Source organism: Bacillus rossius, chromosome 13 (assembly GCF_032445375.1).
Source record: "Bacillus rossius redtenbacheri isolate Brsri chromosome 13, Brsri_v3, whole genome shotgun sequence".
In the NCBI taxonomy this organism is placed as follows: Eukaryota; Metazoa; Arthropoda; class Insecta; order Phasmatodea; family Bacillidae; genus Bacillus; species Bacillus rossius.
The window spans coordinates 43,418,388-43,443,686 of record NC_086340.1 but is presented as its reverse complement, the minus strand read 5'-3'; the positions used below and the strand labels follow the sequence as shown (position 1 = coordinate 43,443,686).

Sequence of the window (25,299 nt, the reverse complement as noted above, 5' to 3'; positions counted from 1 at the left end):
GTAAAAATTATTTCCTCTGATTTTCATTAACATATTCGAAGTCACTGAAAAAATCTGCTTTTTCTAATGTATAAGTAAATTTTATCATTTTTATTTAATGCAGTTTTTTGGACATACGCCATAGCAGTTTTGCGCTGTCTCGTGAAAAAAAATCCGAAAATAAAAAATAAAAAAATAAAAAAAAATACAAAAAACAAGACTAAATCAGCTGATGTCAGACGAAAGGAACCAAGGATGAAACTAAACAAGTATTATTGACAACACGACGACGACAGTACGGACAAAAAAAAAATTTAAAACTCAAAATATCAGACATCACAAGAATTCCGTTGAAGGAACGTAGCCATGGAAAAAATAATATAACAACACAGACGAACACAGTGCGCTAACAAAGACGAGACAGATATGCAGGCAGACAATAAACCTTGTTAACGCAGCGATGAAGATAAACAAGTACCATGGACAATACAAAGACAATAGCACTGACGAACACAAATTTCTTATCGTATCAATATTATTTACATCCTTAAAAGTTGTTTTGAAGCGAGTAATATATATATATATATAAATTATAAATTATATATATAAAATTCATGTTCATTTAGAAAAGAGTCCTCTCTGTATTTTACCCCTTACGAGTCTATGTTGGAACTTCCAAATATGTTTCACTTCTGTCACTCGTACACTGAGGGTTAGCTACACGTGCTGTTTTTTTTTTGCGTGATACCGTCTTATAAATTGACGAACGCCGGCTGCACGCACGAAAAAGCATGACTCGTTGTCACGTTCCGCCTGAGCCGAGCGTGCAGGAACCGGCCAACCACCGTGCGAGAAAATCTTACTATAATATCAAACAGGTTTGGGCGGGCTTTTAAAGTAATTGTTCGTGATTATATTTAAACAAATTGTTTTAATTAATTTTTAAAGAACTATAATATTTGAAAATTAAAAAGTATGCAATTTTTTCACCAGTGTTTTCTTATGACGTTATCAGGTAAAATTATCGTCCGTAAACCGACTTTACAGACAACCTCCTTTTTTTTTTAGTTTGTTTATTCGTGCTGGTAGACGGACGCCAGCGAAAGCGAGGCGCTCTGGTGGCCACGGCGCGAACTAGACTCTTCCTCCGGCTCTCTTTCAGAGCGGAGCCAGCGCGGAATACACAGAGAAGGAAATGAGTGGTGTGAAGGGGGAAATACATGAAAGAGGGGTGAGTTTGGTGGGTGGTTGTTCCGCTCTCCCGACCGTGGAATCACATTTTGTCACCCTCCCCTACCCTCACAGGGGGTTCGACAACCCCAAACCCTCCCCCTTATCAAGGGGCTGGCGCGAGGCGGGAATACCAGCCGCTCTTCACTCGCCCGGCGACTGCGACCAATCGGCAAAACTACAGACTCGCTGCGCGCCGCACGAGTGTCGCCCAGGTACAGTCGCGTCGCGTGCCGAATGGCGCACCCGCCTCTCTTACCGGGCTGGAAGTGTTGCGCGCTTCGTCTCCCCCCTTTCTAGCTTCAAATAGCTGAGCGTCACAGAGGAGCTGATCAACGAATACTTATTCCCAGAAGCCCGAATCGCAAACTTAAATTTTGCCTAAATAAAATACTACTTGGCATACGAAGATTTCTAAGCCAACTTTTTCACAAGACCTTGTATGGTACCGATCCATAATTTATTTCGAACCATGTTTTTTTTTTTTTTTTTTTTTTTAAGTAGCTTGGCTTCTGGGTTGTAGCCGTGTCCTTGGCGAATAACTCACCGACGTTTCGGTTGACATTGCAGTCGCCATCATCAGGGAGAAGTTACCTACTACTAGGTGAATTATTCGCCAAGGACACGGCTACAACCTAGAAGCGAAGCTACTTCAATTGAATATAATTTGAATTAAGCTGAAATGTGTATCACAAAATTAAAACGATTTTTTTTCTAAAAACAAAGGTATATATGCGAATATTATTAGAAGTTGGCTTATCTACCTACAACGTAATTATGGATCCATTATATCATGTGGGATTTTGCATAATGCCCCCTTTTCGAGTCAGTATCCACAGCTTGCACATCCCGCTGGGAGTAGCATCTACATGTCCAAACGAAATCTTAAAGTTTATTTAATAATTCTTAAAACCAAACATACACCAAATTGCGCGCACCGACACACCACGAAAAGCAGGCCAGATTTTCAATGCCGAAACACACATTCCAATCCCATTACACCGGCATTCTCGCATGTTCGTTATGCGCGGACTGACTGCATGCGACCGCGCCAATCAGAAGGCTCGTGGCGACTCCACTCGCTCGCACCTCGGTGTGACGTCATACACGGACTCTGCCACGCCTCCAGATGCTCTACTTGCTGCATGTATACACACATTCATTTAACAAAACTGCATTTGCTAACTGATTTTACGGTGCAGTAAATTCCATTTTGATATTTTGGAAACAACTGTTAAAAATCTGTTACAAAGTATTTAAAAATATAATTACTAGTAACAAGCTTCAAATTGTTAACCAACTTGAAAAATAAAACGTAACTCTTATACCAAACTAAATGTTAAAAATTAAATCAACCAAAAATTATACTTTGAAATTATTTACTAAAAATTCATTTAAATTTTTTTTAAAACGAAATAAATAAAATCAATTTTTTTTCTTTTCAAATTCAATAAGCATTAAAGTCCAGTGCGCACCATTTACCCGGATGACAATATAACCAAATAGAAAATAATTTAAAACTTTTTAAATTTTTTTTGCTAGTGTGTGGACCAGAATATAACAAATGTCGCAAGTTATTATTGGCCTCACAGAGCAAGTATTTTAAAACTTCAAATCTTTATTTTCATGCATAAATAAAGATGTGAACATTCAAGACGGTAAGGTCGAATTCTTCGTGACATCAAATCTATTAATTTTATTATGGTCAGTTAGGAACAATAAAAGGATTTTTTTTTCATTCAGTTCAAACGTAACATAATTATTACTTACTTGCTATCAGTAGAGTGTGTGGATATAACTAGTTTTTCCCTCTGTGCAGTGTGGAGTCGCGCTCCTGCGATTATCGCAGCTTCAGAGTGGCGCCGGGCTGCTGGTTGTATGTGGAAGGGGGGGGGGGAGGGGGGAGGATGGCCGGTCGCCAGGGGCCTTACGTTCGGAACACCCGGCGCTCAGTCGCTAGAGCGGTGACCGTTCTGTACACACTGGGACGACCATTGCCCGCATGCCTTGTTGACACTCGTCTCCCATTCGGAGAAGTGTGCACATATATGCATATACACATGTGTGCATGAACACGTGTGCATTAAACGTATATGCATGTACACATATATACAAATATACACGTATATATAGACATATTTTACACATGTATATATAGATTTAGTGGTAGCCACATAATTTTTTTGCCTTTGTGTGAGGCTAACAATAAGATTACGCAATCGTCTTATTTCCCGCCCTGTTCCCCTGGTGTTGCTGATTACAAGGAGTTCCATGCTCACTCTACCGCCAAGTTTTTAATTCAATGTGACTGTAAACATCAAAATTTCCGCTGCAAATAAAATTTAAAAAGTTATTTACCCTGAAGTTTCAGAGACTATATATGTTGGACATTTTCATAAAGCGGCGGAGTGATTCTGTAGCAACGATGAGAAATGTTGCTCGTAAACTCATTTCAGTTTTATACTTTCATACACTGTGAGAAAAAAGTGAGTATTTTTTTAAGCATGATCTCTAACAAGTACTGGCACTAACAGTCAAGCCATATGAATTGTGCCAAAGAGAGACTCAAATATTTATCTTTTAAAGTTACGTAAAGACTTACGAACAATAAATAATATATTCACGGCACTGAATTTATAAGGCCATTCCTCACCGCATTTATTTGTATGGATAACCCTACCAAATAAATGTGAGCATCACAGGAGACCGCTACAAATATAAACTTTTTCTCGAATCAAGGGTATAAACACCACATCAATTTGTATCGTATCTAATATTGTAACCCGAAATTCTCTAGGAAACATTATTAACAATTTTTTCAATCCGTAAATATATAAGTAACCTTCACAGGCTTATAAAATTTTATTTTTTCCACCCCAAGGGGAAATTTAGTCCATACTATTGTGAATACGAGTAAATTACTAAATTTTTACAAATTTAAATATCGTATATTTAGTATGGTAGTATAAAATTATGATAATAAAACATTACATACAGTACAAACAAAATAATGAGTATGGCCAAACTGATATAAACGAATAAATGAGTCCAAAATATTGCTTGAAGGTAGCACATTCTTGTGACGGCACTAACAATCTCGGTCGGATATTAAGTCGAAAACATTCCTAGCAGAACGACTACTGAAAAAATAATAATAATAATCATCTTAGTTTTAGGCAATTTCTATACATCTCGAAATTCAGTAATTTATTCGATTGATTTTTTAATTTTTTTAATGTCTACGTAGGTAATTGAAAACCTTCTTCGCTACTAAGAAGCGTTTTTGCACAATTCCGCTTGTGAGACAACCATCTGGACGGATGCAAAAAAAAAGTCGATATTCGTTACGAATGCTTTCGGCGCGCACGGTCCGTCTCGAGTGGTTCGAGAATTGTACCACGTGACTTTAGTCTCGTGTGCGAGTATAAACAAGAGAAGAGGTGTTGAAGCGGCCCACTGCCTCAAACGTCGCTACGTCACAGCCTTCCCACCCTTCTCTCCCCTCTCCACCTTCCCCAGTGAGTGTTTCCCCCTCCAGCTCTCTTCAGCTTCCCCGCCGAAGCTCTCCGACCGAACAAAAAAAAAAAAAAAGAAATTATTAAATGGATGCAGATCCGAATGTGATATCCGACTTATATGTTTTATTTATTTTCCTACGTTTACGTATAGCAATCATCCATACTATACTGTAATATTTGCCGCAAAACTTAACAAACACAACTTTTTCTGTCTAGCTATCCCTAGCAGAAGAGACTACACTTCTGTACACTTGTACAATAGTTAGGAGTGTACAGGGACTCTACGAACGCCGTTTGTAACTTGGTGTGAATAAACTGGTTCACGCCACGGTGCAGTGTCGTGTAACCTGCATTTTTATTGCGTGAATATAATTATAATTAAAAAAATTAATGTTTATATATTTAAGAAAAAAATTCCACACTTTTAAACATAAATAAGTTTGATTAAATTTGCCACGTGCTGCTGCCACATATTACCTACCAACCACATACTATTACACCCTTGAAATTAGTTATGACTAAAGGTCTGATTAATTTCGAAATTTTTTTTATTCGTAGCCAGAATAGGGTGACTATAAATAAATGATAAACCAATTTCAAGACTTGTTCAAAAACTTTCTGTAAAATTTATTTTTGAAAGTTTTTTTTTAATATCACAACATGCAAAACTAAACATAATACGTAATAGATTTACTATTCGCAGGAATGTGTAATTTTTCATGTTAGGAAGTTAAAACATTTTCCAAGATAATTTTCACATAATTAAAGTGTACATGCAGTCGGCGACTATTTTAAATTTAAAATTTTGTTATTGGTTTTTCGGCCTTCGTTCTAATAATAACGTAGTTCACTTGTAAAATGGTACGCGTTCCAGCCTATCTCTAAATATTAACACGATTATTGGAAGGTCTTTTGTAATGGGTCACACGTAGTATTTGAGACAGCAGATAGAGTTAGTTATTTATTGTGTGATGTAGAGAGTAAATTTATGGAACACGGGCACAAGTAATACGTACCAAAGTTCGGAAAGTTATAATGAACGGCAGTGAACGAGAGAGTTGTTCACGTGGTGGTAATTGTACCATCACTTAAGCAGTGTGTGTCGTATACCGTCCTCCACTCCATACAGAGTAGATATAGTCTGCGTTGGCCCAGGAGAGCTCATATAAAAATAAGCTGGACCATGATAATGGCTGGACTCTAAGGTTAGACCTCGACAAATAAACTTATGAAGCCTCTCCACAGAGGAGTATACATTATAACTGAACCGTGCTCTGCTAGCCCTTAAAGCAGAATGATTCTCATATTATTACATTTATTAGTATAATAGCTACTATGAATAATATCATTAACGCAGCCACATTCCTATTTTAATAAAAAAAAACTATTAAAAGAGTGCAGTATTTTAATCTTGTATCCTATCTACTTTTACGCAGTAGTAAGTAATGTAAGTTTATCTATTTAAACAGTATTTTTGTAACACAATTGTGATTGCCTGTTTGGACATCCGCGGTAACCCTTCAAATTAGTTTTGTATTCTTTTTTATATTGCGTTTGTCGTTTTTGTTACTTTTTTAAGGCCCGTCTGTTTTTGAATTAGTCTGAGGGCTGGGACTAATTAAATAAATCTATTTGTTTTTGATCTCTGCCATTAAATCCGTGTGTCCCTCCTACTAACTAATTTTATCTCTTACTACCAACTAGTTTCCCTCCCACCAACTCATTATGTTTCTCTCATCACCCCATTTTGTTTTAGTTTTCATAAAGTCGTTTATTAATGAAAGAGATTACATATGGCGGTGAAGCCAAGAAAAACAATATACACATTAAAAAAAATATTTACACACACTTGCTGCAATACCAGACGGTCATTGTCTCTTCCTGCAGTCCATGACACAAATAAAATATAAACGGATAATATAGCATACATGACCAATAATACACGAAAAAAAATATATACCTGGTGGCATGGGCATAAGTAGTCCAAAAAAAACCACATCACCCCATTTTGTCTTACCAACCAACTCACGGTCTCTCTCGCACCAATCCATTGTGTGACTCCCAACAAATCGGGTTATGGCAGCGGGTCTCACATTCCAACTGATATTGGCCACTCGTCAAAGGAAGTAAAAATATTCTAGAAATAATTTCTCGGATAAAATATTTGTCAGCAAACTCTGAAAACTGGGAATCAAACTTTTACAAGTACTGTCAAGTAGAGTGAAAATTAATAGCTATTTTTAGCTGATTTTATTAAACCTAACGGAAGAATTTAATTTTCATTTTTAAAGTAAGTCTTCTGGTTCTTAAAAAAAGTATATATTATGTATTTTTGGTAACTAGAAGTCCAAGAATAATAACCTGTGCAATGTTATGAATGTATGCTTATCCGGCCGTGTTAAGTATCTTATATTTTTTTCGGTGAAATAAGGTTTGCTGAAATATACACACTTGTGTATCTACCATTCATTTGATTCATGGTTCATAATAATTGGTCGTGACGTAGTCTGGCAATGGCTAAAATTTTACACTAAGGAAAAGGTTTTGTGGTGAATGTTTTCTAAGTTGCATATGAGCATGGCAAAATGTAATTCCCTTGTAGTCTACTGGTGTGATAAAAGTTTTTAATTTTGTTGTCTATTGTCATTAATGTTCATTGTTTCTATAATGGTGTCAATATGAATAAATAAAAGAGAATTGTTTTAATTTTTAAACGTGCTTAATTCACAAACGTTAATATTTAGTAATGATCGAAAATAAATTATTTTTAGGAAATTATTTGATTCACTTTTATGTTTTAAGCATTTATAAAAAAAACTGTGATTACTCAAATTGTTAACATTGTCTTGGCACTTTCCTTGTCTCGGCGTGCTCTGTTGCCAGATATATGCCATAGATCACTAATGGTTTAGACCAATTTAATAATGTAATGAATTTTTTTAACATCGTGTTATGTAAAAAAAATAGAAAGAAATTTTGTGAGATAAATGTTCTTGTAGTATGTAATAAAGTGTGTCAATTGATCATACTACATTATTACATCTAAGTAGACGTGGCTGAATGACACCAAACTGGTTTAAACCGTTTTCGTCAACAAATATGTTATATAATTTAGTATCAAAAATTATGACTGAGCATAGCACATAAACAAATTAAATGCCTTTTTTTTATTGACACTGACCGGCTGCTACATTTGTTCATCCTGTGAAATAATTAGTTGTTTTTTTTTTCATAATGACAATAGTCAATCTTATAATAATTTAAAATTGTTTTAATTGATGTTAATTATAAGTACAGATGGTATACAAAAATGTACTTTTTTAATATAAACAAGCCAGGTACACTCAAGTCTGACAACGGGGTGTGCCTTTTATCGCTGCGCCGCAATTTGAAGCGTGAGACCGACCACAACCGAGACCCGATTGAAGAGACGTCCCTCGCCCGTGGAAACGACGACGCCAATGCCGCGGGTCGTGTTAGCGAGTCGGAGACCTCAGATGTGCGTCAAGTTCTGTCCCTGCCCGATCACACCCGAACAATCCACCTTCGGCCAACTTCGGGATTTGTTTTGTTTTTGCGCAGGAAAAAAATGAATTCAAATATTAAAAGTGGTCGGTTAGGTTAGCTACATTAAAACACTTTAAAACACTATGGACGGTTAGTTAGGTTAGTATAGCTACATTAAAATAAACAGAGAAATATAAATATATATAAATAAACCCGAGGTTGGCCGAAGGTGAATTGTTCAGGTGCAATCGGGTAGGGACAGAAATTGATTTTTTTTTTCCTAACCTAACTAAAACTTAGTGTATTTTGGAGGGGTCCGGGTTAGGGAGGGACCTAGGTGCGTCTCAGGCCGAAGCCTATACGCCTAGTAATGCTGGGATTAGCCATGCAGGGAGAGGGTCGCATGCATCATGTGCTAGGAGGGGATTGGCCAGCCATGGCAGCGATTGGCGCCATGACTAACTCCCCTCACTCTTAAATCTAGACTATAACTAGAGATAGGTTGGGCCCAGGTAAAACCTGCATAGACACAGGGAAAACCCTGGGCACATTCATGCGGGATGCAAATTGGCATGCATTATGTGTAGGAATTTACAGGAGACTAAGGATGGTCTGGATGAAGTGTTGGACAGAGTAGAAAAGAGTCTACCATGCGGGGGTTGGGCACTTGGACTCGTGGTCCGCTTTGCTAGTTGTCCAGTACTGGATTTAGTGACCAGGGACGCAAGTGCCCCTGGTGGTGAGTGATTGCACTGACCACTCACTCCGCCGCCAGTCAGCACCTAAAAAACTAAAAAACTAAGAAACTAAAACAGAAAACAGATAAATGACTTAAAAACTAGGCATTTCGTTACGAAATATGAAAACACCCAACTCAGGGATGGACGTGCAGTGCTTAAGATAAAACTAAAATAAGAACTAAAAATATATATTTTTTTTAATTTTTAGTTTTAGTTTTTTTTAAATTATTATTTTAGAAATATATATTTTTGATGACTATTACTTAGTATCTAGGACTTATTACTAATTTACAAATCTCTAATATCTACTACTATACTACTAGTTAAATATAGAGGAACTGTCGGTGTATAAAGTTACAGGTGAATTAAGTCAAGACCGATTCGCAATTTGGTATTTGTTGCAAGCTTGTAATTCAAAATCCCATGTCTTTCAGAAACACAACCGGCACTGGAGGTGAAGCCTGCCAGGCGGGCCATGCCCATCGTACATAGGGAGTCAGCCCTAACACAACAGGCAGTGAGCTCCCGGGAGCCAAACCTACACCTGCGTGCTTCGGACCATTTTGAATTAGCTAATTATTTCATTAATGTCTATAATTTAAGTTTCAACTCGCGGGAGACTGATTGGCCGATCGCTCAGCCAGCCACAACACACTACGGAGGTCTGTGAGCCAAGATTGAATTTGGCATTTTATATTTTCCATGCAACTCTGGATCTTGTTTGCCCAGTGATGAAATATATGGGTTTCTGCTTATGGCACAGTTATCATAGAATTTTTGCGCAGTTCGGAAATAATGTTTTAAAAGTTCGAGTTTGAGCTCTCTGTGCATAGCCCTTACGGGGCAATACACAGGCGCATCTGTCTCTATACGAATACTCTTATTCTGAATTCTCTGTAGCTTGATTAAGTGTGATTCCGCTGCTGTTGCCCACACCGGCGCTGCATACGTGATTATTGGTTTTATTAGTGCGTTATAAATTATTATTCCGTTTTTAACAGAGCTACCTAAACGTCTGCTCATGACGGGGTAGAGGGCCATGAGCCTAGTGAAAGCTGTTTTTCTTTTCGCCTCTATGTGATCACGCCATAGTAGTTTCCTATCCATGTGCACGCCTAAATATTTAACAACATTTTTTTGAGGAATTTGCTCATTGAAAAGTGTTAGTCGTGGTCTATCTTCGAGTGGCGGGAGATGTTTACGCGTAAAAACTATAGCTTCTGATTTAGTAGGGTTTACCTTAATTCGCCGACAGAACTTGGACATCTTAGGCTTCCCCGTGTTCGCGAGTCTTTGTTCGCGCAAGTCCGCCGCTCCTCGTGAGAGTCCGGCCGAGTTGCACGCCCGCCGTCTCCGGTCCTCTTCATCGGCGAGCTGCTCTGGGCGGGCCCTCAGCGCCGTGTTTGCTTTCCATTCGCTCACTTCGCAGTTCCCCCGCGAGGTGCTCCTTAGACGTCTTCAGTTAACACAAACACGACCCCTTCCCCCTTCACCATCCCCACTCCCTGCCGCGAGGCTGCGTTCCCCACCTGTTCGCGTGCAGACACACGCCGTCTGCCCCTCGCTTTCCCTTTATCGCCCGCACTCACACCCCTATCACACCCTCGCCTCGCTTTGTAACGCTTTCCTGTAACTCTTGCGTGCGCCTTAGGGGGGTGGTTTCCTCAATTATCTACACCTTGATAGTAAATGGACCATCATAAATACCCTCTTCAATTTAATTGTGTGTCATTTGATGGTTTCAAGAAATTGAGATGTTTAAATCTCAGCATAAATTTAAAACATAAAATTGTGAATTATAAATACACCCTTTTTTTCAATTATTATTTTTTATATGTAGCCTTTGTTATAAATCCATATTTTTTTTAATGTTTTGTAAATAACAACTTTGCGGTAGAGCAACCTGTCTCCTAGGTTTCGAGATTTTTTTTAAGTAATTGGGTTACTTAAGATATCCTAACTACACAAGAGTGTTACGACAACAACTACATACTAGCTTTAATTTCATATTACTATGTCATATGATTTTATGTTTTACTTCATGCTAGGATTGAGCATTAATTGGTCTGCGTGATTCTCAAAACAAATGTATCAACTCTTATTTAGTTTTTTGAAACATAAATAATAACGTAACGTAATAATATATAATAAAATAATTACCAAAACACGAGTTTATTCAAGCTAGGTCAAGTAATTACATAATTTACTTTCTAAAAGAATCTGGCAATAAAAAAGGGTTCGTCAAAAACACGAGTCGAAGTGGTTTAAAGTTAATTTTTTATAAATTTTCAAAATGACTTAGCGTTATTATGTAAAAATAATTCCAACAATTTTGTGTAACATTAGCACACATAGTACAACGCGTGATATTCTGTTATTCTTTACGGATTCAGCATACTTACAATGTTTATAAAGTCTACAAAAAATGTTTTGCGAATATATGAACATTCCCTGGTTAAAATTCTTAGATGTGACAGCTACATACATTCAATTGTATTATTTAAACACGTTTTATTATTAGTGTATCACTGTATGTCCGGCGCCTGGCTTCTGGCTGTGAAGCATGAGCCGACCGCCATTTTGGATTACATCACCGTTGAACTTTCGTTAGGTCACCATCTTGAATTCAAAAGTCACGGCGGCCATATGGATGACCTTGACCTTTGACCTTGACCCTGACGGTTATATTGGATCCGCCATTAAGTTTTCCGCCATCTTGGTTTCTATAACATTCCGCAATCTTGATTTCTAGAAAGTTGAAAATTTTATTACGCCCGCCATATTGGACGTAATAATAATAATAATCTATTACATCACCGTTGCTCTTTTCGCTACGGTCACAATTGACAATTATTTTTTTACCATGATGATGACTGTAACTATTTAAACGACAAATATTTAATTCACCAATTACGTGCCATAATTTTTAATTTGTTATGAAGCGGAATATTTTTCTGTGAAATATTCTGCTTCAGTTCTGGATCACGTCCATAAAGCCATCGCTGCACAAAATATCACTTTATATGGAGCATGAGGGTGACCAACAAAATAAACAAATATGTAGAAAATGTGTTGCCATTTCATACGCGCAAAACATACGAGAGTTATAAATGTTTAAAAGTTTTCATTAGTTTTACGTTTTTAAAAGAAATATCATTAACATTCATGCGGCTAATTCACCAAATTAGAAATTTTTTTGAAGAACTTACAGAAGACTGTACTAAACGAAACCTTGACCTAAATACACGAAATACACGAACATTGTCAATTCTCTATTGAAGCAGCGTTTCGGGGGGAAAAAACAAACTATTCTGACACTCGTAAGTAATGTTACGCACGGGACGCAAAAAAGAAATATTAAAACCAACAATTTTTTGGAAAATGTTCTGCGTCAGCCATTTCATTCCCGCATAAATCACCGGTATGTCAGAATAAGAAAAATATTTATTCTCGTCCCGTCCTTCTAACGGAGCTCTTACCGCAGTCGTACATTCAGCGCACCGAGGCGACGCGAAAAAGGGGCCTACACTGTCAGTGCAGGGGCTCAGCGTGGACCAAACATTCCAAACTGACAGTTCATACTTAAATGAAGCCTCCCAAACACACGGTCAGTACAGGTGCTCAGTTCGGACCGAACATTCCAAACCTGGCAGTTTGGACTAACAGAAGCCTTGCCCACACAATTATCAGTCCTGTGGTTGCCGTTTCTGTTGAATGTATCGTTATATCATACAACTTGTATGAAAGAAATTTGGCATGCTGTAATTGTTTCTTTTTTAGTTAGAACAAAAGAAACGAAAAGCAAAGTAACCAAAGAGTATAATCAAAGCTATCCACCACGACACTCTGCTGGTTGGCTGATGGGCTGATTGAAGTAGCTTGGCTTCTGGGTTGTAGCCGTGTCCTTGGAAAATAATTCACCAATTGGTGACAAGGCTACAACCCAGAAGCCACGCTACTTCAGACAATGGCCGTGAAAGCCTGCGAACATTATTGATGGACTGACAGTTTGGACAGGCGAGACGATGTTCCCACACGGGGACGCACCACAACGCCGAAATACCACAACGCCGAACGTACAAAGCCGAACGTACAACAACGCCGAAAACCATAACGCCGAATGCCAAATTGACTACAACGCTGACAGCTAGAAAACTGCTGTGTACCACAACGCCGAATTACCACAACGCCGAAATACATTAACGCCGAAAAATGTCATTGCAGGACTGCCATAAAGGTTAGATTAGGTAAGGTTAGTTAAGGTTAGGTTAGGTTAGTTAAGGTTAGGTTAGGTTAGTTAAGGTTAGGTTAGTTAAGGTTAGGTTAGGCTAGGTTAGGCTAGGTTAGGCTAGGTTAGGCTATGCTAGGCTAGGCTAGGCTAGGCTAGGTTAGTCTAGCCTAGGTTAGTCTAGCCTAGGTTGGGTTAGGTTGTGGTACATTTTTCGGCGTTACTGTATTTCGGCGTTTTGGTACACAGCAGTTTTCTAGCTATCGGCGTTGCGGTCAATTTGGCATTCGGCGTTATTGTACGTTCCGCGTTGTGGTATTTCGGCGTTGTGGTAACGACCCTTCACACACACGGCAGTTCTGAATTAGTGTCCTCGACCCTGCAGTCAGATCTGACGGGAAGCCATCAGTTCGTCAGTACATCAGTACCGACTGATCATCCCACCGTCCTTGAATCACACACGTGGAGTTGCGCCTGATATAGGTCCGGTGGTTAAGTCCACTCTCGCTGCGGGGACCCGGGTTTGACAACCTCATTGCATTTCCTGGTTTCGGTTGTATTTTCCTGACAGTGACGATCACCCCAGAGACATTCTCAGACAAAAGATACCGCATGATATTTTTAAATTACTAGTCCAGTAAACGATTGCTTAGCTCGTGTTTTTTTTCTAGGTTACTATGTCAAATTCCCTTTGCTATCGATGAGACGCAAAGACAAAAAAAAATTGGTTGTCTGTAAAGTCGGTTTACGGACGATAGTTTAACGTGACAACGTCATAATAAAACATTGATGAAATGGTTGAAAACTTTTATGAATAAAATTGAACCCATTTTATTGAATTATCTCTATTTTGTATGGATACAGAGGAGGAGTGAAATGAAATCTACAATTTAATTGATAAATTTATTTTTATTTGCACTCATTAATTCAAATATGTTTATTACTCTAACGAAGATATTATTATAACTATAACTTTTATACATGTTTGTTATTTAACTTCTTCCAATCTGTGTTATTCTGTTAAGGATAGGACGATGATATGAAAAGTAGGAAACGAATGGGAGTGTTTCAAGTTTAATGTGCCTCGAAAAAGTCAAATCGATGGTTGTTCCAATCTAGTGGAAGAGAGATAAATGCGGCGCAAGCGTACAATGAGCATAACAGGACACAGCGTAACGGGACTGTGTGCGTAACGGGACACTTGTTCGTGCGTGCAGCCGGCGTTCATCGATTTATTAGACGTCACGTCAAAAATAACTTGTTCACGTATCAACCTCGCGCGTTAGATGTGAAACCTCACAGGTAATAAGGATATAAAATTTTTAGGGTGTTCTAATATTTGAAACATTCGTAGTCATGCTTTGAAAATAGACTTATTTTCTAGTGTCTATACATGTCTTCAATGAAATATAATAATGAACCATTGGGTTTATGACAGACATAATATTATGCATAGCCCTGTTAAAAATGTCTATACAAATTAACAACTCTTAAGCTAATCTAAAATATGAGAGATTCGATTGGCGAATCACGAGTTCCGAAAGTATGCAAAATTATGTAAAACAATGTAAACGTATGCTAAAGTATGAGAAAGTATGCAACGTTTTCAAAAGAATTTGTAAGTAGGCCTATACGAAATCATGCGCTGCTACTGCCGTCTGAAAACGGCTGTAAACATTTCTCATTACAAAACCTGTAATTTTTAACCCAGACTCAACGTGCTGTGATTGTTACATACGTTACACACGTTAACATCCGTTATTTACTCTCTTCCGTTACCCTGTGATTGTGATAATACCGGCTGTAAAAAAAAAATTTTCACTACAAAAATATTTGTAAGTTTTAATTTTTGTAAATTTTTTGGATCTTTACGTAACATTGACAACGTGATCATCCGTAACGCTACCTAACAATGGCACAGGCCAGGTATATGGTGGTAATTGATTGAAGAAGACTATTTCCTAATGGAACCATCCCAGCTTAGCCTGAAAAGAAACCAAGAAGCCCTGGAAAACCAACATCGCAATGACCGGAATGGCTTCAAAACTCAGGTACTTTGGCAAGTGGTTTCGGTGTTTTCTCACCACACCACTATTTCAGTATTTTAGTTTGTTAATCATGTGGCATAATAGCGAGGTGGCTCAGTATGCAGTGCTTTATATTACCAGACACGTTATAAGCATTGCTGAAAACTAATGGGAGTGATTGTCGAAATTATTCGCTTGAAGCAATGGAAACAAAACACAAGACTGTCTGGAGCGAGGCCATTCAACAAATGGGTAGTGTCTATTTCTGTCTGTCCAATTACTACAGGGATTTTTTTATGCATGACTAATTGTTGGATGTGATTATAAAATATAAATTCTTTTAACGTATGTGTTTTCATGTGAACCCTAACTGTTTTAAATTTTGCGTGAAATAAAAAACGAACTTGAGTATAATCGTTGCATTGAATGCGTGCAACTCGCATGGCTAATTATTGAAAATAATGGGCTATTCAAAACATTTTTTACGGGGAAAGATTAATGGCGTATCCTCATCTTTTTTTATCAGTTCCACGCTCATTTTATTACTTATATGTGAATGCTAGCTGATGTTACTGCGCGTTTTTTATGCACATGTATTTATTACAATGCACCCTTTGTAATTATTTTGTCCGCACCACACACAGGCTATACGTTTTTAACTAGTGTGTCGTTATGTGTTTAATCTCTCGTTGAAAACTGTTGTACACATACGTTGCATTCAGTTGCTTTTTAACTTTTTAATATCGGGGAAGTATCATTTTGAATATTAATTTCTTTAACTTTTTAGTACCGGCAATAAAAAGAACAAATGCAGCAATTAAAATCAACTAAACGTACATACTAATATTTTATGAAATTTTATAACGCAGTGTTTTAGAAGTGAACTCTAGGTCACGAATAATTGATTTATAATTATTTTTTATCAAATTTCGTAGACATCGATTTTAAAGCTTAAATGTAGACCAAACAGTAATACAGGTAATGCGACTGATAACTGAACGTATAAAATTATTCTTACTTTATAGAAAGCTTTTTTGGTATTAATGCATTAAATTGAAGTTTTATCATGTTCATGATGCGTTCTAAAACTGCTGTCATTGTTATATATCGTGGAACGCTAAACAAGAACCGTGTTGGTTTCATTATTTATACATTTCAGAACCATAGTGATTTAATGAAAAAAAAAAAATGACCGCAAATCTGCTGGAAAAAATACGAGACGGCTCGCTTCGGAAGTTTGCTGCTGCAGTTTCGACGTGATGCGCATAAACTTGTTTGAAACTGCGCGTATCTCGCAGAGCCGTGGCGGTGGTGGTGGCGAAAAGAGCTGCCGTTAAAACGCGCCGCTGCCGAGTCCGGGAAACCCGGGGAGATAACATCGCCTCCGAAAAACGCATCTCCCTCCCGAGGTTTTTATGGCTTCTTCCCGCGTTCAACTTGGAGCCGCGAATCTCCATAACGCGTGGACGTGTGGGCGTGGGGGCGTGGGGGCGTGGGGGCGTGGGGGCGTGGGGGGCGCGACCCCGCCCACCACTAAATATGGTAATGAATATCAGGGGGCTCAAACGGCCCGCTCACCGTCAAAGAACGCTCACAGCTGCAGTTGCCCCGAGGAGCGGGAGCCCGCAGTTATTTAGGCCCTTTTAACGACTCGCGTGGGGTCGGCCTGCCTCTCTCCCACTCTGAAGCAATATCTGGCTGGTTTGCGGACGCCGATGTTTGGCCCTCGCCTCCGGAACGAACGTTAACAGTTCCGCACTCCTAGCCGGATTGTATCCACCTGACTGGTGACGGTGAAGTACGATATAATATAAAGACCCGTCATAGCATAGTTGGTGTAAAGAACAGTTACTGACATCAACTATATCATGTGTATAATGAGCACTGCTATTCAGAAAAGGACATGACTTGGAAAAATATTTGTAGATTGCGTGTATTTAACATAATAAGTATATACACCTTATGTTTTTTTTTAAGAACTTGTAAGAATAAAATATTTACTTGATTTTCTCTGCATGCTAAAATGAAGAGCTCGAGCCAGTTATTTCAGCGAGTGTTTACTTTAATATTAAAGTTATAAAATGTTAACATTTGGCAAAAGTGTGATTTTTTTTTTAAATTGCAAACGAAATTCGAACAAAAACAAGTATATCAATTATTCGTACTCCTAGAGTTCACGTCTACTACATTGCATTATAAAATTTTATAAAATATTATTATATACTTTTAAATATAATTGCTGCATGTGGGCACTTTACGGCCGAGGATCTGTTAATAGGTACTACTGTACTCAAGTGGGTTAAATTTATACCAAGATGGTGGCAGCGAAATCATTCAGTTGATGTGTGCAGCAACATGCGACACTAACACTCCCAGTACCTAGTACTGAAAACAAAGATGGCGGCAGTGCCCTCTAGCTGATGAAATGTGCAATTCGTAACACAAGCGCTCTTTGTAGCAATGATTATGAGCAAATATGGCGGTTCGACTTCCCAAAAGGGAATATGTGTTAATTTGATATCTAACTTGTTTACTGCTTTGTCTGGTATATGTCTCGATGGCCGTTTGGTGAAAGGCGTATGTTTTACATACCGACATCCAACTTGACATGGTTCGAAATACCTTTCTTCCAATGTATTTTGTATAAAGAATTAAATTTAATATTTTTATAAGGGTCATAACAACTGGTAGGTAATGGAACATTGGCCATACGTGCATGTGACATGGTGACGCTGGTACACTCTAGGAACAAACATCAGAAACAAATATGGTGACCTCCAGCAGACAACAAAAATATGGCGGACATTATTTCGTCTAATATGGCGGTATTCAACATAAGAAAACAAGATTGCGGCTGTGATGTCAGATTCGAAGAAGGTGGCTGTTAAGTGAGAATCCATGATGGCGGCTGTGAAGTGAGAATCCATGATGGCGGCTGTGAAGTGAGAATCCAAGATGGCGGTTGTGAAGTGAGAATCCAAGATGGCGGTTGTGAAGTGAGAATCCAAGATGGCGGCTGTGATGTCATAATTCATTTTGGCAGCTGGGGTCAAGGCCAAAGGTCAAGGTCCAGTTAATCCAGGATGGCCACTAGACATCACAATCCAAAATGGCGGTTGACGCCCGACTCCTCACTCCCGGCTCGGACCGGCTGTTTTATACTACTGGTGAAATTGGCACGTGCATCACACGGTAGGCGCAGTTAACCTGCGTGCAGGCGAACACGTGTCGGCAACACAACTCCATGGAACACAAAGCGGTGACCCTGTGAATTAATGGGTGAATATTATATATTAAGTAACCTGCACAAACATAGTACGTAACTAAATTTTTATACAAATACACGAGTTTTAACTTTTACAGCTTTCAAAAATACTTTTTTAATTATCACTATTAAACAAACTACCATTGGAAATAGCAAAAACTCTCAAACACTATTTGTAATCAGAGACAAATGAGAAATCTTGTTTGGATCTAAATAAATAGTGCGTTCGTTGGCCCAACAAGGTGGCCACATTTACGGGTCGTATTATGACATTTGAATTATAATTCATACGGGTGCGTACTATATAAGGACTGCATTTGACTTTTTCTTGATTTTTTTGTTACATGTTATTTGTGAATTATTAGGCAAATATCCATTGTAAAAATGTTTACCTGACATATCGTCGTGGTAACGCATTGTTAAGTTAATTTTCTGTGTTTTCATAATTGTATACTCGGTAATATTTCATTACTTATAGAGGTTATATTGAAACTGACTGATTTACCCGGCGTTGCCTGGGCTAAATAACGCTTGGATGCTGGTTTTTGAAAAACCTTGTTCTCAGTTGTTGGCTATGTAATATACGGAACGTAACTCTATAGTTTCAAGTCTGAAGAAAATATAAATGAGGAACGGGATATTGTCATCTTTAACGCCCCGCAACATTTTGTAAATCTTATAGTTAAAATACGTACCATTGATTTCTTACCCTTGATTTTCGGAAAACCACGTTCTTACTTGATGGCTATTTAGCTAATATAAGGAAAACCACGGTTAAAGTTCATGTCTTTAGGACACATACTTGGAAAACGAGTAAATTTTATCATTAATGCCCCCACAAACCACCTTGTTAGCTGAAGGAGATTTGAAAGTGAGTAAAGATGTAAAATACCACCAGTAAATGCAAAAGTCGTCAAAAATGCGATAGTCGTTGCCATGGAGACGAAGAAAGCTCCCGCAATGCAATAGAATTGACAAATAGGGAAATTTTTATTTTTAACGCCCTCGTAATTCTCCTTGGGAGGTGATTTTCATAAAATCCTTTCGTAGCGAATATCTACGTAGAAAAATAAATACACGTGCCAAAATTTCAAGTCTGTAGGTCTTATAGTTCTGATAATTCGCGATGAGTGAGTCATTGAGTGGTATTTTCATTCACACATAGTTTACCACCTCATTTCATACATTTAGGATGCCTATTTCAAAACATCCTTCATGAGTGCACCTCTAGGACACTCAAGAAATATTACCCTTAAAATTTTAAATCTCTAGGTCCGCCGGTTTAGGCTGTGCGTTGTCTATCTGTCAGTGCTAAGTAAACACATTAATCATACATAATATGAAATTAGCAACGAAGAAAACAGGGTGGGTGAAACGGAACCTTATATGAACCAGAATTAACAATCGTAAAAAGAAAAATAAATTTTATTTTTACTATATAGTGCAACTTACTGAGACAAATTGTCAAAATTAGAAATTATAGCATACTAATATGGTACATCCAATATTGTAAACCATGTTAATGTTTTAAAATTTGGCCCAACTTAAGATTATTTCAGTTAATCTGAAACCCTTAGAATTTCTGATTATTATTGAACTTCCTTTCCTGATGGCATGTTTCTTTATATGTTAACCGTGTGATTCATGATGCTTGTTGTTTGAAATCAGTACGTCCAAAGTTCCGGATGGAATAAAAAAATTTATACAAATAAATGATGTCAGGTCTTGTGGGAATACTTACTTGGCTCCTTTGACGTCTCTGAATTCAAACGGCGAGCATCATGTACCACGTGGTCAACATATGAAGTAATGTGCCGTCAGGAAAGGAAGATCAATGTTGCCCATCAGTGTCATGGTATGAACTTGATTACGTGACACGGAACTGTTAGCTCTATGTCGCCCATCAGTGTCCTGGTATGAACTTGGTTACGTGACACGGAACTGTTAGCTCTATGTCGCCCATCAGTGTCCTGGTATGAACTTGGTTACGTGACACGAAACTGTTAGTTCTATGTCGCCCATCCGTGTCCTGGTCATAGGCGTGCGCACGGTAGGTGCCACATGTGCCTTGGCACCACCATTAGGGTTAATGTTATTTTCTTTTTTACAAGCAGAAATAATACATACTTACAAAAATCCGTATTATTTCCAAAAAAAATATGTTTTACAATCGTGTCGAGTTACAGATATGTGCTCATAAGACTATCAGTATATCAATTATCAATCGAACGGAAACAAGCCAGTTGCAATTACATGTGTGTTACCGTTAACGTAGGCAGCGGTTGTACACGCGGGCCGCGGTTACGAAACTTCTGAAATGTAAATACTTCTCATAGTTCTCCTCGAATTACATAGAATGCGCGCTCGGTGTCCACTGTTCACTCCACTCGGCAGGCGCACGGAATAATAGCGGCCGTCCGCCAGCGTTTATTTTAAAAAAGAGAGTTTAGTTAGTTAAAAGGATAGGCTTACTCGATGACTTATATGCAGTCGCCGACAAAACATTTTTGTTGCATTCCAAAAGTTAAAACTTTTGCCCACTCTTATTTGTGTATTTTTATTATTTTAATATTTTACATATTTAAGGTATGTTACAAAAACTACCTTGATTTGTTGATTTTAAAACTTAATATTTGAGAATGTATTTTTCTAGCATTTATTTGGCATCTTCAGAAAAAATGTAAGTATAGTTTTTCAAAGCCACCAGCATGAATACCGTGCAAACAATTTGTGCAATTTACTTTATGGCTCAACAAAGCTTAAAACTGTTTATAGTTTAGTAGTTTTCCTGGTGATTATAACGTTAAAAGCCATAATTTGTCATTAAAAAATGTTAAAATTTTTACTTCTGTGTATTTAATGTTTTTGTTCGGAAACACCTTAAATAGCACCATTTTGCGCTTTCAAATCCAATTTTCTCCGGGGGAGGACCCCCGAACCACCCGCTTTAGGCTCGGGGTCCGTGAATGACAGGGCTGTTGTGTAATCTGGCACCACCAATACTGAAGTCCTGCGTACGCCTATGGTCCTGGTATGAACTTGGTTACGTGACACGGAACTGTTAGTTAAATGTCGCCCATCAGTGTCGTGGGATGAACTTGGTTACGTGACACGGAACTGTTAGTTCAGTGTTACCCATCAGTGTCCTGGTATGAACTTGGTTACGTGACACGGAACTGTTAGTTCTATGTCGCTCATCAGTGTCCTGGTATGAACTTTGTTACATGACACGGAACTGTTAGTTAAATGTTTTCCATCAGTGGCGTGGTATGAACTTGATTACGTGACTCGGAACTGTTAGTTCAGTGTTACCCATCAGTGTCCTGGTATGAACTTTGTTACGTGACACGGAACTGTTAGCTCAATGTCGCCCATCAGTGTCCTGGTATCAACTTGGTTACGTGACACGGAACTGTTAGCTCAATGTCGCCCATCAGTGTCCTGGTATCAACTTGGTTACGTGACACGGAACTGTTGCCTGTCGTCGTGCATGTGCTGGTGGGAAGTGTGTGGATTGTGTGGAGGGTGTGGAGGGTGTGGAGGGTGTGGAGGGTGGAGTGTCACGTGCGTGTTTGTCTGTCGGCCGCAGCTCTGCCCGAGGAGGGACCCAGGATCAGCGGAGGAAGGCCGCGCTACCAGGTGGGAGACACGGTGCGAGTCAACTGCACGTCTGGCCGCTCCAAGCCCGCGGCGCAGCTCATGTGGTTCATCAACGGCCAGCAGGTGGGTCCGCCCGCCTCTCTCGTCCACAGCGTGCACATACAGTCTGTCAAACATCTTAGCTCTCTGTGTAGGTACGACAATTGGTAGGAGTACTTTCGTGAATGGAAAGTGCTGCCATATGTAGCGGGTTGGCGCTAATTAAACATCACAAAAGCCAAAAGGAAATTAATTCCAACAAGATAAGCAGTATTTTGATTAAATTACTTGTCGCATAACAAGTCCCAATCCGGTGTTTAATATTTAAGTCTTTTTCGCTTTTGTCGCAGCCTTTTCATTATAGTGTTTAAAATTTCACTCTGCAAATGGAATACTCCGGCAGCGAATTCTAGCAGTTGGCGCGGGAACCGAGTGTGATTCGTGTCAGGAAATTTACCGAATCAACAACACAATTTGCGTTTGAATTTTTTCACGCTCGGCATTATTTCAAAGAATTCTGCATTAAATTTCGTGTTAGATTTGCATATTAAGTGCATTTGCAACATAAGAACACATGTTTTTTGCTAGTTACGAAGGTTGAGATGCCACACATCTGGCGAGTAGTGAAAGATTCGCTGACATGTGGTTTTGTCATACTTTACTTTACCTAAAGTACAACTCTCAAACCCCACAGTTAAAAATAATAATTCAAGATGCTTAACTTATACTATTGCCACAAATGAAAACGTAATCTGCCGAGCTAAACTCAATGATTTTAAAAAAAAATAACCTTAAACTCGGCCCTCCTCTCAACCCATCGATGACCCTGGTTAAAGACCAAGACATCCCAACCTCACTACTGAAATAATGGTATTAGAAACAGTCAGCTTGAGGCATAACTGGGACATAGTAAAAGTCACTCTTTACCTCACCACCAGCGTATTGTAACAACCGAAACATTGAGAGAACCCTTTTTGAACTCGCCTGGTGAAGTTGGAAATTTGGCTGACACTAAGTGAAATATTTTTTGGATTAAATTGGCCTTGGGAGGGGTCGGTAAGGGGGGTGGGGCTAAGGGCTAGTTCCTTTTAACCCAATAATTTATTACTTCAATGCTCTATCCTGTTATCTGTCTCTAATGAACTAAGTGTCGTACATTCATGAATTGAACTTTACCTTCGTAGTTCACCAGAATTTATTTGGGGTAGGTATAAATAATTTAATTCCGGTTTATGTCTAGTTAAAAATTATTTTTTAAGAGACGAACACACTCAAGTCACATAAATTGGAAAACAATCAATGCTTGCAAGGAGCGATTTAACTTTGAATTTATATACTGTATAGAAGTCGCGAGTGGATAGGATTTACTCTACGTTTTTCAAAAGCGTATGATAAGCAGCTTGGGAACTTCACCACTGCAGTGCGCTGCCGTAACGCCCTGTATCGTCTTAGTTGTTATTTACACGTTAGAGCGCAGCTCTGTCGCCCGCTGTCATTCCCCGCACCCCCCACCTATCATTCACTGCAGCTCAAGGTCGTTCAACGGGAGGGGGAAGGGGTGTTTGAAGAGTTCGACACTTGTCCGCCAGGGTCCACCACAAATCGTTGCCCTAGAGATGGTGGCGATTGCGGCGGTGAATTAACCAACTACCTCAAAACCGTATTAGAAATTTTAACCTGGGCTGGCGACTTCTATACAGTATATATATTCAAAGGATTTATTCAGGATGTATGGATCAATATTTTAATTGGGTCGTCCCGAATTTAAATTCAACTTTTAATCCAATTTCTTACTGTTGTGCTGCTTCATTCGGTAGCAAAGCAAAGAATTGTTCACCCCACTTCCATGAAAAAAAAAATCATAGAATTTTGCCACTTTCTAATATTAAGTAGTGTGTTTGTTTAGTGTATTTGGAATTATAGAATTTTCTAATAGTAATAGTGCAAAATTTCTGCCCAGAGGAATAAGGCGAACCAACATTCGATAAAAAAATATTCGCAGAGACATTATGATCCCCACCATAATATCTTAATTTTTAGTCTATATTAAACAGTAGTGCTCGTAGCCAAAGATATGATATTTTAAGTTTGCAAGAGTAGGAGGAGCATAAGGATACTGGGACGATGTAAACATAGAAATGTAAACACCGCGCCAGTACCCCCATGGGCGCCGCCATCTTGTCACGTGGGCGCCGCCATTGTTGTTGACATTGGTTACAAGGGCGCGCCACTGTCTGCTGGAGGCCGCCATCTTAGTTCAGCCTTTAGTTACCGGAGCGCGCCACCGTCGCTCCGAAGACGGGAATTGTATACAAAAAAACCTGGGCACTGGGTGGATTCGATCCCTGGGACGCACCAACGTCGTGGTTAGGAGACGGACGCCTTGACCACTAGACCACGGGACCTGATGAAGTATGGGGAATTAAATAACGAACATATGCTTTAAAGAAGCTATGCCTAAAAGAAGCTATGTCTTTAAAAGCAAACCCCCCCCACCCCACAACCGCCATTATGCTTAACCACCATGTCTTTAAAAAAATACTAGCTATGCCTATAGACCCCACCACTCCACAATCGCCACAATGTTTAAATTTCGAAAAAGAAATAATAGCTATGCTTAAATTCGAAAAATAAAATATCGCTATGCCTATAGACCCCCCCCCACCACTCCACAACCGCCGCCATATTTAAATTTCGAAAAAAAAAAATGTCTATAAACCCCCACCCCAAGTATGTCTAAAACCCCCGCAAATATGCTTAACCAATATGTCTTTAACAAATACATGCTTAAAGGCCCCGCCATACTAGCTATGCCTAAACAGTTAAATTTCGAAAAAAAAACCAACCCCATACTAGCTATGTCTAAACCACCATGTTTTTTAAATTACAAAAAGTATGCTAAAATCAATTACCGCCATAATAGCTATGACTAAACCCCTCCACTACAAGTATGCTTAATCGCCATATTTAAATTACGAAAAGAAATAAAATAACGCTATGCTTAAATTTAAAAAAAATACCGTCATGTTTATTAAATTTCGAAAAAAAAAATCCTATATTTAAATTTCCAACAGCCATATATAAATTTCGAAAACAACCCGCCATGTTTCAGTATGCTTAAAAAACACTGCCATATTAGCTATGACTAAAGAAACATAACCTCAAA

At 38.6% G+C, this 25,299-nt stretch overlaps 1 protein-coding gene across 1 annotated transcript in view; it reads left to right on the top strand.

The window, feature by feature from the left end:
• The window catches only part of LOC134538500 (uncharacterized), a 345,010-nt gene that overhangs the window by 276,392 nt on the left and 43,319 nt on the right, over positions 1–25,299 (top strand). Inside the window, exon 4 of the mRNA XM_063379875.1 lies at positions 22,084–22,217. Coding sequence (XP_063235945.1) covers positions 22,084–22,217 — 134 coding nt within the window. The remainder of the gene's footprint in view (positions 1–22,083; positions 22,218–25,299) is intronic.